This window comes from Mustelus asterias, chromosome 10 (genome assembly GCF_964213995.1).
Source record: "Mustelus asterias chromosome 10, sMusAst1.hap1.1, whole genome shotgun sequence".
Classification (NCBI taxonomy): Eukaryota; Metazoa; Chordata; class Chondrichthyes; order Carcharhiniformes; family Triakidae; genus Mustelus; species Mustelus asterias.
In genome coordinates this window covers 1,132,369-1,147,495 of record NC_135810.1, presented here as the reverse complement: position 1 = coordinate 1,147,495, position 15,127 = coordinate 1,132,369, and the positions used below count along the sequence as shown (strand labels likewise).

The following is a 15,127-nucleotide window of genomic DNA, read 5'->3' as shown; positions in this document are numbered from 1 at the left end:
ATAGTGGGTCGGTGATAAATGAAGATGTATGATACATCTCTACCCATTATTCTCAGGACGGGTTATACAAAGTAGTTTGGTGCATTTCTTAAAAAAGCAGCTAAGAAAATCTCAGATAAATAAAGAAGGAAATAAAGAATTTTCATTGATATAGACATTAAAGTAACCCAAAGTATTTTCCAACCATTGTGTTAGATTTGAAGTGTACACTCTGGTAGAGATTGCAGCAGCCAATCTGCATACTATTTTCACTCCAATTCCAATTCTCTTCCCACACCTAGCGGTTCACTAAGGGAGACTTTTGTCTGTTTCGGTAGCTACTTATTCCCGGAACATGTCGCTTGTCTCTTGCCAGAGGCTTATAGCTTGAGGGGCGCCACTCCACATCAAGCTGACCAGGAGACTCTCCCACCCTTACCAACAGCCATTGGTGTGTTTGGAAGGATTTTCAGGTTGATATTCAACCTGTTTGGCCGCATTATGAACGCACCTTCCTCGGCCATCAAGTCCTGGGGTGGGACTGGAACTCGGAGCTTCTGGCTCAGAGACTCACTGCGTCACAAAAACTCCTCACAGCTTTGATTACCCTCTTGTTACTGATATATTTTGTATACAAATGGGCTAAGCACCATTCTCTCTTTGGAAATTCTTGGGATGTTGGGAACATTGCTCTAACTGCCAGTGCTGCTGTTAATCACAGTCACACCTATTGCAAACATTCTGTGACAGAAAGACACAAAGTGGGGGGGGCAATTTTATGAGAAAAATTCTAAGTGTCCAACGAGCGTGAAAACGGAAGAGTTGCAGATCTGTTTTTTCGACCATAAGACCATAAGACATAGGAGCAGAATTAGGCCACTCGGCCCATCGAGTCTGCTCCGCCATTCAACCATGGCTGATATTTTTCTCATCCCCATTCTCCTGCCTTTTCCCCATAACCTCTGATCCCCTTATCAATCAAGAACCTATCTATCTCTGTCTTAAAGACACTCAATGACCTGGCCTCCACAGCCTTCTGCGGCAAAGAGTTCCACAGATTCACCACTCTCGAGTTGAAGAAATTCCTCCTCATCTCTGTTTTAAAGGATCGTCCCTTTAGCCTGGGGTTGTGCCTCTGGTTCTAGTTTTTCCTACTAGTGGAAACATCCTCTCCACGTCCACTCTATCCTTGCAGTGGGGTGAGTTTTTACTCCCAATCTTATGCACTTATCTTTTCAATCTCATGAAAAAATGGGCGAGACTGTTTCCAGCCACTCGAGGCAATGGCCGGGACTTAATTCACCAGCCAGCTTGATCAAGCAGCAGAGGGAGCTATAGCACATGTGCAGGCCTCTGCATAGAAACTAGAAGCAGGAGGAGGCCATTTGGCCCTTCGAGTCTGCTCTGGCATTCATGATGATCACGGCTGATCATCAAGTCCAATACCCTGATCCCCCCTTGCCCCCATATCCCTTGATCCATTTAGCCCCAAGAGCTATATCTAATTTCTTCTTGAAATCAGGCAACATTTTGACCTCAACTACATTCTGTGGGAGTGAATCCCACACATTCACTACTCTCTGGGTGAAGAAATTTCTCCTCGCCTCAGTTCTAAAAGGTTTACCCCTTATCCTCAAACTATGACCCCTAGTTCTGGCCCCCCGCATCATTGGGAACATTCTTTCTGAATCTACCCTGTCTAACCCTGTTAGAATTTTCTAAGTTTCTATGAGATCCCCTCTCGCTCTTTTCTAAACTCCAGTGAAAATAATCCAAAACACCTTAATCTCTCCTCATATGACAGACCTGCCATCCCAGGAATCAGCCTGGTAAACCTTCGCTGTACTCCCTCTATAGCAAGGGCATCCTTCCTCAGATATGGACACCAAAACAAAGAACAAAGAACAATACAGCACAGGAACAGGCCCTTCGGCCCTCCAAGCCCGCGCCGCTCCCTGGTCCAAACTAGACCATTCTTTTGTATCCCTCCATTCCCACTCCATTCATGTGGCTATCTAGATAAGTCTTAAACGTTCCCAGTGTGTCTGCCTCCACCACCTTGCCTGGCAGCGCATTCCAGGCCCCCACCACCTTCTGTGTAAAATACATCCTTCTGATATCCGTGTTAAACCACCCCCCCCTCACCTTGAACCTATGACCCCTCATGAACGTCACCACCGACCTGGGAAAAAGCTTCCCACCGTTCATCCTATCTATGCCTTTCATAATTTTATACACCTCTATTAGGTCACCCCTCATCCTCTGTCTTTCCAGTGAGAACAACCCCAGTTTACCCAATCTCTCCTCATAGCTAAGTCCTTCCAAACCAGGCAACATCCTGGTAAACTTCCTCTGCACTCTCTCTAAAGCCTCCACGTCCTTCTGGTAGTGTGGCGACCAGAACTGGGCGCAGTATTCCAAATGCGGCCGAACCAACGTTCTATACAACTGCAACATCAGACCCCAACTTTTATACTCTGCGCTCCGTCCTATAAAGGCAAGCATGCCATATGCCTTATTCACTACCTTCTCCACCTGTGACGTCACCTTCAAGGATCTGTAGACTTGCACACCCAGGTCCCTCTGCGTATCTACACCCTTTATGGTTCTGCCATTTATTGTAAAACTGCACACAATAGTCCAGGTGTGGCCTCACCAGCACCCTATACAATTGCAGTAAAACATCCCTATCCCTATACTCAAATCCTCTCGCTATGAAGGCCCACGTACCATTTGCCCTCTTTACTGCCTGCTGTACCTGCGCGCTTACTTTCAGTGACTGATGCATGAAGACTCCAAGGTCTTGCAGAATATCCATCTCTCTCAATTTACACCCATTCAAGTAATAATCTGTCTTCCTATTATTGCTACCAAAGTGGATAACCTCACATTTATCCACATTATACTGCATCTGCCATGCAGATGCTCACACACTCAGCCTGTCCAAATCACGCTGAAGCATCTCTGCATCCTCCTCACAGCTCACCCTCCCACCCAACTTTATGTCATCTACACATTTGGAGATAAGACATTCAGTTCCCTCTTCCAAATCATTAATATATAATGTGAACAGTTGGGGTCCGAGCACAGATCCCTGCGGAACTCCACTAGTCACTGACTGCCAATCAGAAAAAGGAAGCCAAGCAAAATGTACCATATGCTATTAGGCTCAAGGTGGAGGCTGACTTGGAATGATGTATAAAGCCTGGAGTTTTGGAACCTGTCAGCATCAGTGAATGGGACACATCTAATGTTCCAGTCATCAAGAAAGATGGGTCTATAAGGATTTTCAGGGATTTCAAGATGACCCTAAATTCAGTGTTATGTGCACATTACCTTGCATTGCAGGATTGATGGGAGGCTAAAATTTCAGGAAAATTGACCTGAGCCAGGCCTATATGCGGCTGAATGTGTACAAGAAGTCTGATAGTTGTGACACACAAAGGCTTGTTTCAGTACCAAAGATTACTGTTTGGTATCACATCTACTCCTGCATTGTTTCAAAGGGCATTGGATTAGATCCTGAGCAAACTAAATGGCATCCGGTGTTATTTGGATGACATCCTAGTCACTGGAAAAGACGACGTGGAGATGCCGGTGTTGGACTGGGGTGGGCACAGTAAGAAGTCTCACAACACCAGGTTAAAGTCCAACAGATTTATTTGGAATCACGAGCTTTCAGAGCGCCGCTCCTTGCTCAGGTGAGTCACTGGAAATAATGAAGAGAAACACTTTCCAAACGCGGATGCCACTCTCCAGAGAGTCTGGAAGACTCTGGTCTGAAAGTCCGTAAAGAAAACTGTGAATTTTTCCAATTTTCCGTTCAGTATTTGGGAGTGACCTTCACAAACCTCTTTCTTAGGTTAAGGCCATTGCATAGGTGCCTGCACCTCAGAATATAAGCCAGTTTGTTTTTTCCTGGGATTGGTGAATTATTAGGGAAGATTTGTTCTTAGTATCAGTTGATGTTCACACCAAATGGTCAGAGGTCACTGTGATGACATCTACCTCATCTGAGGAGACTGTTGAGAAGCTGGGGGAAGTATGTTGCCACTTTGGATTTCCTGAACAGCTGGTAAACGATAACGGACCCCAATTTATCTCTCAAGAATTCAAAATAAGAAGATGGTATTCAGTGTGTTAGGTCCACATTGTATCATTGTGCTATTGATAGGGCAGCAGAATATTTTAATTAAACTGTGAAATGTATATTGAGAAAGACCAGGGAACAAGGTTCACGGATCAAACGTCTGAAAACGTCCTGCTGGTTTATCGGAATATCACACATTCCACGACCCAGACCCTCCTGCATTATTAATGATGAAGAGACAACTATCATCGGCATTCCATCTAATGAAACCTCGAAAACTGAAGAGATTGTACAACAACAAGAACAACAACAACAACAGGGATAAATGGAACAACGGGAAAGCAAAGCCGAGACTTTTCCACCAAGGATGAGGAGGTTTGGTGAGGAATTACTCTACAGGAGAGGAATGGGATCCTGCCACGATTCTTGCACAGACAGGAACTGTCTCCTATATGGTCCACACCAGAGATGACATTATCTGGAGGAGAGATACGGAACGGCTGTTTGCTGGGAGAACAGGTCCACCGGAATCGGAACCTGTGGAGAATCCAGATTCAACTGTACAAAATGCTGACCTGAACTTTCCTACTGCCCCGACACCAACAGACACTGCTGAGAGAAACAACAACTCATCTACTGACCAAACACAGAGACACCCAGAGTTCCGACATCAACACTGGTCAAACCAACACCGATCACACCAGAGCAAAGATGCAAATGGCAGGTATTCACCGTCAACAGTTCAGAGAGCGATGACCTGTTTGACCTGTTACCAGTGCCTGACTCATTGAGTATTGGTCATGTTGAGCTTGTTGGGATGTTCACTTTAAGAGGGGAGGAAACGGTATGGATTTGTATTAATTCCTATTGGCTGACTGAGCTCTGCTGTATTAATATGTTCACCAGAGGTGAAGTCACAAGTTGCCAGCGCGGGAAACAGGCAGAGAAGAAGCAGCAATGTGAGAGAACACACACCTGTAAATAAAGTTTTGTGTTTTAAACCCTCCCTCCTGTCACTCTCCAATGTACAGGCGATTTCCATTCCTGTCGAACAGTACAGATCCCGATGGGTGTTGATGACAATCTGGTTGTTTATGTGGTTACATTCCTGATGCCACTCACAAACTATTGAGTTCAGTTGGTTCAGTGGTCTAAACCGGGACCACAATCACTGTGTTACTGAGCTCCAACAGGGCAGACTCTGACAGGCAACCTTCATTATTTTGATGAATTCATTTAGCTCTCATTTTGAGAAACTGGCTGTCAGGTGGCACGGTGGCACAGTGGTTAGCGCTTCTGCCTCACAGCGCCAGGGACCCGGATTAGATTCCTGGCTTGGGTCACTATCTGTGCGGGGTCTGCACATTCTCCCCATGTCTGCGTGGGTTTCCTCCGGATGCTCCGGTTTCCTCCCACAGTCCGAAAGACATGCTGGTTAGGCGCACTGACCATGATAAATTCTCCCTCAGTGTATCCAAACAGTGTTAATGTAAGCCTACTTGTGACACTAAATAAATTAACTTCAAACTTTAGGTGTGAGTGCAAGATCTGAGATAAACCAGAGCAACAAACGTGTAAATTCGATCAAATTGCTGAGTTATACGGAGTCAGGCTGGCAGAGGGAACATTCCCCTGGGTACTCGAACTGAGTGAGGTTCTCCAGACACATCAGCATCCTCACCACGCTGCCTCGCCTGACCCCGGATACCCGATTGGAAAACGATTCCAGATCCAATGTGGAATTGAAGCTGTTCTTTGTAAAACAGGCCTCACCGATTCCGAGCTACAAATTCTCCAAAACAACATAATCGCTTCAGCTGGTGGGAGTTTCCTGTTCTTGTCCCTTACTCCACAATGCTTCAATGAACATTGTCCTCTCTCACACTTCCCTTCTCTGTACTCCTCTCTCTGTCTGTCCACCCTCACACTCCCCTTCTCTGTGCCCCTCTCTCTGTCTGTCCACCCTCACACTCCCCTTCTCTGTGCCCCTCTCTCTCTCTCTATCCACTCTCACACTCCCCTTCTCTGTGCCCCTCTCTCTCTCTCTATCCACTCTCACACTCCCTCTCTCCATGCCCCTCTCTCTCTGTCCACCCTCACATTGCCCTTCTCTGTGCCCCTTTCTCTTTCTCTCTCTCTGTCCACTCTCACACTCCCTCCCACTGTGCTCAGACTCTCTCCCTCTGTGCCCCCTCTCTCTCTCTATCTACTCTCACACTCCCTCTCTCTGTGCTCCTCTCTCTCTATCCACTCTCACACTCCCTCTCTCTGTGCTCCTCTCTCTCTATCCACTCTCACACTCCCTCTCTCTGTGCTCCTCTCTCTCTGTCCACTCTCACACTCCCTCTCTCTGTGCTCCTCTCTCTCTATCCACTCTCACACTCCCTCTCTCTGGGCCTCTCTCTCTATCCACTCTCGCACTCCCTCTCTCTGTGCCTCTCTCTCTCTCTCTCTATCCACTCTCACACTCCCTCTCTCTGTGCCTCTCTCTCTCTCTCCATCCACTCTCACACTCCCTCTCTCTGTGCTCCCTCTCTCTCTCTGTCCACTCTCACTCCCCTTCTCAGTGCCCCCCCCAACTTCCCCCCTGCCGTCCTTTCTCACATTCCCTCTGAGCCCCTCTCTATCTCTGTCTGTCTTTTCTCACACTCCCTCACTCCATGTGCCTATCTCTCTCTCTCTTCCATCCCGTTTGTCAGTTTCTCTCGATCCCTCCCTCTCTATCTCTCTCTCTCTCTCTCTCTCTCAGCCACCCTTCAGTTTTTGATGGAAACAGTGGGAACAAAGACAGTGAATTATCAACAATCTCAAAGACTGGACCCCAAATACACAAACCCACTAACAGATTCTGATGGAATAATACAGCCAGGCCACTCGGCCCAACAGTTCATTCTATCCAATCCTGCTGGGACAAAGCGAAGCCCAGGTAGACTCATTACAGAGCGGTGAAAAAATACATCCACTTTAATAGAAAATATAACGAGAGATATTTTCCCTCCCTTAATAAACTCTGTTTTTCTGTATTTAGAGCAAGTTCCAATGACTTTATGCAATGTCTGTGCTGTGGCTGTGATCATTGGTGTGTGGGAGACACTCCCACACCCCCCACACACCCCCAGCCCCCCACCTCATACCCACACACCCCCACTGCCCACACTAACACACCTATGGGGGGGGATCCCAGGTTTGGGAGGGGTGAGGGTGGAGGGGGAGGAAGAGGGGGTCTGGGGGGATTAGTCCGGGGAAGGGGGGGAAGGGGGTGTTGGAGGGGAGGTGGTCCGGGAGACAGAAGGGGGGGCTGTGGGGAGAGGGGAGTTGGGCGTCAGTCCAGGGTGGGGGTAGGGGTGAGGCTGGAGGGGGTTAGTCCGGCGGGGCGGGGGGGGGAAGGGGGTTTGGAAGGGAGGTAATTGGGGGGGAAGGGGGGGTGATCTGGGCAGAGGGAGCTGGGGGTTGGTCTGGGGTGGGGATGACCAATAGCCTTGTGGAAACAGGGAAAGCCACAGCCAATGAGGTGAAGAATTCTTCTCTGTCCCCATTGGCAGTGGAATCAGGAGCAGGAGCCAATGATGTCCACCCTGTATCTCCTAGACAGACAAACCTCCCATCACCAAAACCAGATAGAAACACAAACACACCATGAACTGCGCAATGCCTTCGCTCCCTATCCCCGTAACCTACTGTAACCCCTCAAAACCTCTGAGATCTCGGTTAATTCTGGTCCCTTGAACAACCCATCTCTCTGCCATCGAGTGTCTGGACTCTGAGCTCTGGAATTCCCTCCTAAACCTCTCCCCCTCGCTCCTCTAAACTCTCCGAAAAACAAACCCCTTTGACCAAGCTTTCGGTCACCTGTCCAATTATCTCCTTATATGGCTCAGTGTCAAATGGAGTTTCCAAATGTCTCTGGAACTCAGCTTGGGCTGTTTGATGATCTGAAAAGGTGCTATTTAAATACAAATTGTTGTTGCTTTTCTCCAGCCAGGAACAGGCCCAACTCTCTCTCCAGCATTCACAGAGTCAACTCTTACCATTATCTTCCCCCAATCCCACCCCCACTGGGAGGGGCTGAGAGTCACATGTTCCCCACCCAGGGAGACATTGGCCATCTCGCAATTAGACCTAGAACCTCAGTGCCTGCAAGGAAAGGGCAACACCCACCCACAGGGCAGTGCCTACAGTGCACAGACCCCCACATACCCACTCACACACACCCACACCCCATAGGGCAGTCCCCAGCAGCCCAAACTTCAATACATACACCTACACACATACCCACACACACATACGCTCCCCCCGGCCCCCCCACAGACACACACTCACATCCTGAATATATATGTACACCCACCCACATACACTGAGATTCACACACACACACACACACTATTCCTACACCCTCACACGCACAATCCTGGGAACTCTCTGTCGGGTATCTCTCAGTAAGAAGTCTCACAACACCAGGTTAAAGTCCAACATGTTGGACTTTAACCTGGTGTTGTGAGACTTCTTACTGTGCTTACCCCAGTCCAACGCCGGCATCTCCACATCATGGGTATCTCTCACACAGAATAACCTCCAGACTCACAGCAACTCCACTCAGAACAGTTCAAACTCTCTCCATCAGTCAGACATTAGTTTCTGAGAATCCGACTGCAGGAACTGAGCTGGTTCATCGATTCTACTGTGATTAGCGAATTCTTCACCAAGACCAACACAACCCTGAGGAATCAGCCAGCCTGTGTGAGAGTATGAGAGAGAGTTTGAGTGTGTTAGTGTGTGTGTGAATGTTAGTGTGTTGGTGTGTGTGTCAGTGTGTGTTCGTGTGTGTGTGTGTGTGTATGTCATTGTGTGTTAGTGTGTGTGTGAAAGTGTGTGTGTGTTAGTGTGTATATGAGTGTGTGTTAGGGCTAGTATGAGTGTGTATGAGGTTGAATGTGTGTGTGTGTCTTTGAGTTTGAGTGTGTGTGAATGTGTGTGTTAGTATGAGAGTGTGTGTGTTAATGTGTATCTGTGTGTGTGACTGTGTTAGTGAGAATGTGTGTGTGCGAGAATGTGTATGTTAGTGTGAGTGTGTTAGTGTGTGAGTGTTAGTGTGTGTGAGTGTGTGTGTTAGTGTGTGTGTGTGTGTGTGAATGAGTGAGTGTGTGAGTGAGTGTGTGTGAGTGAGTGTGAGTATGTGTGTGTATGAGTGTGTGAGTGAGTGAGTGTGTGAGTGAGTGTGTGAATGTGAGTGAGTGTGAGTATGTGTGTGTATGAGTGTGTGAATGTGAGTGAGTGTGAGTGAGTGAGTGTGAGTGTGTGTGTGTATGAGTGTGTGAGTGAGTGAGTGAGTGTGAGTGAGTGAGTGTGAGTGAGTGAGTGTGAGTGAGTGTGTGAATGTGAGTGAGTGTGAGTGAGTGTGTGAATGTGAGTGAGTGTGTGAGTGTGAGTGAGTGAGTGTGAGTGAGTGAGTGAGTGTGAGTGAGTGTGAGTGAGTGTGAGTGAGTGTGAGTGAGTGTGAGTGTGTTGCTTCCACAGGCAGCTTCTCAGGAATCTCTTTAACTCCACCCTGACAGTTAAAGCTTGCCTCCAATCTCTGTCCCTCCTGGAGGCTCTGTCTCAGCCTCAGACTCATACTCTATCCACTAGCAGTTCCTCACACTGGCATACCCAGTAATATTCGCATTCCGCAGTATAACTTCAGTCAGTGTCACTCACCGCTGCCTCCAAGCTGTGTGTGTGGATTAGGAGCAGCGAGGCTGCAACCAGCCAGCGAGACATCAAGTGGGGCATCGGTTCAACGCTGACAGTGTCTGTACTTTACATCTGAGGCAGAGACTGCAGCAGGCAGGCAGGCAGGCAGGCAGGCAGGCAGGCAGGCAGGCGGGGCAGAGGGCTGGCTGGAGGATCCCACCGGCTGCTGCTGTCGATGTCCTGAGTAAGGATGGAGTGGGACTGTTCCTCAGTGAGTCCCAACTCAGATTGCTAAGGCAGCCAGAGTCTGGTGTGTTTGCAGTTTATACTCCACCCACTGCTCCATCCACAGCTCAGAGCACAGAGAGAGGGGCAGCTTAACCCCTTACACACTGGATCCATCCTCAACAGAACTCCTCGCACTTACACTTCCACACCATCCGCGGATAAAGCATTTTACAGCCAATGGAATCCTCTTAAAGAGTAGGAAAAGTGGCAGCGAATCTGTGCACAGCAAGATTCCATAAATAAGGATAAGAAAATGCCGGGGATATCTGTTTTTGTGAAGTGGACTGTGGGATGTACACTGTCCAGAACAGGAGTGATTGGATTTGGACAGCAGGAGCAGATTCAGATCAGAAACTTTATCCACAATAACACCAACACTGTTAGACTTTTAACACTGAGGCTTTGTAGGAATTTCTGTGCTGAGTTGAGGATGGATCCAGTGTGTAAGGGGTTAAGCTGCCCCTCTCTCTGTGCTCTGAGCTGTGGATGGAGCAGTGGGTGGAGTATAAACTGCAAACACACCAGACTCTGGCTGCCTTAGCAATCTGAGTTGGGACTCACTGAGGAACAGTCCCACTCCATCCTTACTCAGGACATCGACAGCAGCAGCCGGTGGGATCCTCCAGCCAGCCCTCTGCCCTGCCTGCCTGCCTGCCTGCCTGCCTGCCTGCCTGCTGCCTGCTGCAGTCTCTGCCTCAGATGTAAAGTGCAGACTCTGTCAGCGTTGAACCGATGCCCCACTTGATGCCTTATTGCAGCCTCGCTGCTCCCAATCCACACACACAGCTTGGAGGCAGCGGTGAGTGACACTGACCGAAGTTATACTGCGGAATGCGAACACACTGCTGACTGATGGAGAGAGTTTGAACTGTTCTGAGTGGAGTCGCTGTGAGGCTGGAGGTTATTCTGTGTGAGAGATACCCGACAGAGAGTTCCCAGGGCTGTGTGTGTGAGGGTGTGGGAATAGTGTGTGTGCAGGGAGTTATGGGGTGTGTGTGAATGTTGTGTGCGTGTGGGTATATGTGTGTGTGTGTATTGGGGGTCTGTGGACACTGCTCTGTGGGTGTGTGTGTGTAGGGGGTGTGTATGGCTATGTGTGTGTGTGTGGGGGAGGGGGGGTATTCTGGCATTGTGGGCACTGCCCTGTGTGTGTGTGGGTGTGTGTATGGGGAGTGTGGGTATATGTGTGTGTGTGGCTGTGTGTGTGCATGTGTTGGGGTTTGGGCACTGCGGGTGTATGTGTGTGTGTGGCTGTGTGTGTGTGTGTGGAGTGGGGGGGGGAGGTCTGTGCACTTTGGGCACTGCCCTGTGGGTGGGTGTTGCCCTTTCCTTGCCGGCGCTGAGGTTCTGGGTCTAATTGTGAGATGGCCAATGTCTCCCTGGGTGGGGAACATGTGACCCTCAGCCCCTCCCAATGGGGATGAGATTGGGGATAAAATAACCCCAATTACAGCAAATCAAGTGTTGCAATATCTTTTGAGTTTTGGAGGGATTTTTCTGACGTTCTTTCTCTGATAATTAAAAGGGGATGGGAATTATTTGCACAAACTCTCATATTCATTTTCGCAGTTGCCTTCCTGTCAGTTTGATTCCTTGGCAGTTTCTCACAATGCTGCCTTGTTTTTACTGTGATTTTTACTGAGTTTTTTTTGACCAGTGTAATGGCTGATGGAATGATCTTTCCTCCATTGTAGAGATTTACTGAGTGGATCTGTGAGATAGTGACTGAAGCCTGGGCTGTGCTCTGTACAGCAAGACTCCACACTGGGGCACCGTGCCCCCGCTCCCCAGGCTTGGCGAGGGTGATGACCAATTGGCCGGTGTAAATTTGGTGATAGATTGGTGCAATCCTTGGTTAAAATCAGGCTTCTAATAATCGCACCGATGTTATCCAGCTCATCTCGGGGAAACTCATGGCATAGAAAAGTATTTGCTACCAAATAAATCTGTTGGACTTTAACCTGGTGTTGTGAGACTTCTTACTGTAGAAAAGAGGAACAGGAATAGGCCATTCAGCCCCTCAAGTCTTCTCTGCCAACTCACTATCCCCGGATACCTTGATGTCATTAATATCCATTTTGAACACTCAATAACTGAGCTCCCACACCCTCTGGGTTCGAGAATTCCAACGATCCAGCTCCCTCTGAGTGAAGGAATGCGGTCTTATCTCAGTCTGATATGGCCTGACTCCTACATGAACATGGGAAATAGAAGCAGGAGGAAGCCATTCAGCCCCTCGAGCCTGCGTCTAGCATTGGTACTTTGCACTGGAGGAAGGTGATCTGATTGGACAGTAGGAGCCTCTCACACATTCATGGGTTTCCCTGGGCCAATTTTAGCCCCTCTGCACCCTCCGCCCACTCTGGCAGGAATAGTGCAGGCAGGGAGGGGTTAATGAGGTGGGGGTGACATGCAGACTACACCTGCCCCCCACCTGCCAATGACTGTAACTCTCCCCAGGACTGTCTCAGAGGCAAATAAAGTTAATAAAAACACAAAGATGTTTTATCAGTAGAGTGGGACCTATCAGAAATGAAGAAGGGAACTTGTGTGTAGATGCTGTGGCTGTGAGAAGGGTTTTAAATGAATATTTTGTCTCTGTGTTTACGAAGGAAAGGGGTGATGCAGGTTTAGTATTCCAGCAGGAACACTGGGATAATGACAGGATAATCATAAAGAGAGGAAGTACTTGAAGGGTTGGAACCCTTGAAAGTTGATAAGTCACCAGGGTCGGATGGATTGTTTCCGAGGCTGCTGAAGGAGGTCAGGGAGGAAATAGCAGATGCTCTGAGGATGATTTTCCAGTCCTCACTAGATACAGGGGAGGTACTGGAGGACAAGAGAAATTCAAACGTAGTTCCATTGTTTAAGAAGGGATTGAAGGAAATGCCAAACAGTTATAGGCCGGTTAATCTAACATCAGTCGTGGGCAAATTAGTAGAATCAATCCTGAGAGAGAGGATTAACTGTCACCTAGAAAGACATGGACTGGTCAGGAATGGCCAGCATGGATTTGTTAAAGGAAGGCTTTGCCTCACGAACTTGATTGAATTCTTTAGGAAGTGTATAGATGTATATAGGTCTTTGGGTGTATAAAATCACAGGGAGCATAGATAGGATGAATACACGTAGTCTTTTTCCCAGGGAAGGAGAATGAAAAGCTAGAGGGCAGAGGTTTAAGGTGAGAGGGGAAAGAATTAAAAGGGACCTGAGGGGAAACTTCTTCACGCAGAGGATGGTGCGGATATGGAATGAGCTGCCAGATACAGTGGTTGAGGCAGGTTCAATAGCAACATTTAAAAAGCATTTGGATAAGTAGATGGATGGGAAAGGATGAAAGGGATATGGGCCAAACGTGGGAAATTGGGACTAGCTGGGAGGGCACCATGGTTGGCATGGACCAGTTGGGCTGAAGGGCCTGTTTCCATGCTGTTTTGCTCTATGACTCTCTAAGTGATAAGAAGGGTTGATGAGGGTAGTGCGGTGGATGCTGTGTATATGGATTTTAGCAAGGCGTTTGACAAGGTCCCACATGGCAGATTGGTCAATAAAGTAAAAGCCCAATGGGATGCTGGGTAATGTAGCAAACTGGATAAAAAGTTGGCTGAGTAACAGAAAACAAAGGGTATTGGTCAATAGATGTCCTTGTGAATGGAAAGTTGTTTTAAATGATGTTCCACAGGGCTCAGTATTGGGACGCTTGCTGTTTGTGTTATATAATTAACGATTTGGACATGAACATGGGAAGTATGATTGGGAAATTTGCTGATGACACAAAGATTGGCTAAGTAGTGGATAGTGAAGAGGATAGCTATAATCTCCAAAACGACATTGATGGGTTGGTGGAGTGGGCATAAAGTGGCAGATGGATTTTAACATAGAGAAGTGGGAGGTCATACATTTAAGGAGGACAGTTCCAGGGAATACACAATAAGTGGGAACATACTGAGAGAGATAGATGAAGTGGGAGACATTGGTGTACAAGTACACAGGTCCATAAAGGTAGCAGTACAGGTAAATAAGGTTGTAAAGAAGGCAGATGGGAGGGTCTCCTCCATTGACAGAGGTATAGACTATAAAAGTAAGGATATAATGTTGGAATTGTATAAAACACTGGTGAGGTCACAGCTGGAGTATTGTGTGTAGTTCTGGTCAGCGTTTTACAGGAAGGATGTAATTGCTCTGGAGACAGTGTAAAGGAAGTTTGCAAGAATTTTGCCAGGGCTAGAAAAGTGTAGCTATGGGAGATTGGATAGGTCGGGGTTATTTTCCTTGGAACAAAGAAGGCTGAGGTGAGACTTGATGGAGGTGTACAGAATTATGAGGGGAAGAGATAGAGTGGACAGGATAAAATTGCTTCCCTTGGTGGAGAATTCTAGAACCAGGGGACATAGATTCAAGGTAAGTGGCAGAAGGTGTAGAGGGGACATGAGGAAGAACTTTTTTACGCAGAGGGTGGGGGGTGTCTGAAATTCACTGCCTGAGTTGGTGGTGGAAGCAGAGGCCCTTAATTCTTAAAAAGTACCTGGATCTGCACCTTAAGTGCTGTAAGCTACAGGGCTATGGGCCGGGTGCAAGAAGATGGGATTGGAAAGGGCACCTGAGTGTCCTCAGGCTGGCATGGACAAGATGGGCCGAATGGCCTTCTTCTGGGCTGTAACATTTCTTTGGCTTCTATGGTTCGATCACATGTTATTCTGACCACGTGACTTCTCATAACACAATGCCTGAATGTGAGATGTCGATCACATGGTGTTATGATCATGTAATATGAGACCACCTGACACAAAATCACATAGCGCCTGGTCATATGATGTTCCATTTGCAATTGCCAGTCAGCCCATCTACACCCTGCTGGTGTTTCTGCTCCACATGAGCCTCCTCCCACCACTCGTCATCTCTACCTCATCCTATCAGCATTGTCCGACTATTCTCTTCACCCTTGAGTTTATCCAGCTTCCCTCTTTAAATCTCCCCAAGTCAGAAAAACACCACAAAGAGCAGCAAAACACTGCAAAACGTTTCATCAGCACATAATCCAGCACTCCCTCAGTACTGACCCCCTGACAGTGCGGCACTCCCTCAGTACTGACCCTCTAA

General features: G+C 47.8%; 2 protein-coding genes across 2 annotated transcripts in view; one reads left to right on the top strand and one right to left on the bottom strand.

The window, feature by feature from the left end:
* LOC144499490 (uncharacterized) overlaps window positions 1–10,037 on the bottom strand; it is a 201,429-nt gene extending 191,392 nt beyond the window's left edge. Inside the window, exon 1 of the mRNA XM_078221483.1 lies at window positions 9,764–10,037. Coding sequence (XP_078077609.1) covers window positions 9,764–9,838 — 75 coding nt within the window. The 5' untranslated portion in view covers window positions 9,839–10,037. The remainder of the gene's footprint in view (window positions 1–9,763) is intronic.
* A 509-nt stretch (window positions 10,038–10,546) lies between these two features.
* LOC144499982 (uncharacterized) overlaps window positions 10,547–15,127 on the top strand; it is a 173,721-nt gene continuing 169,140 nt past the window's right edge. Inside the window, exon 1 of the mRNA XM_078222719.1 lies at window positions 10,547–10,826. The gene's annotated coding sequence lies outside the window, so the exon portion shown is untranslated. The remainder of the gene's footprint in view (window positions 10,827–15,127) is intronic.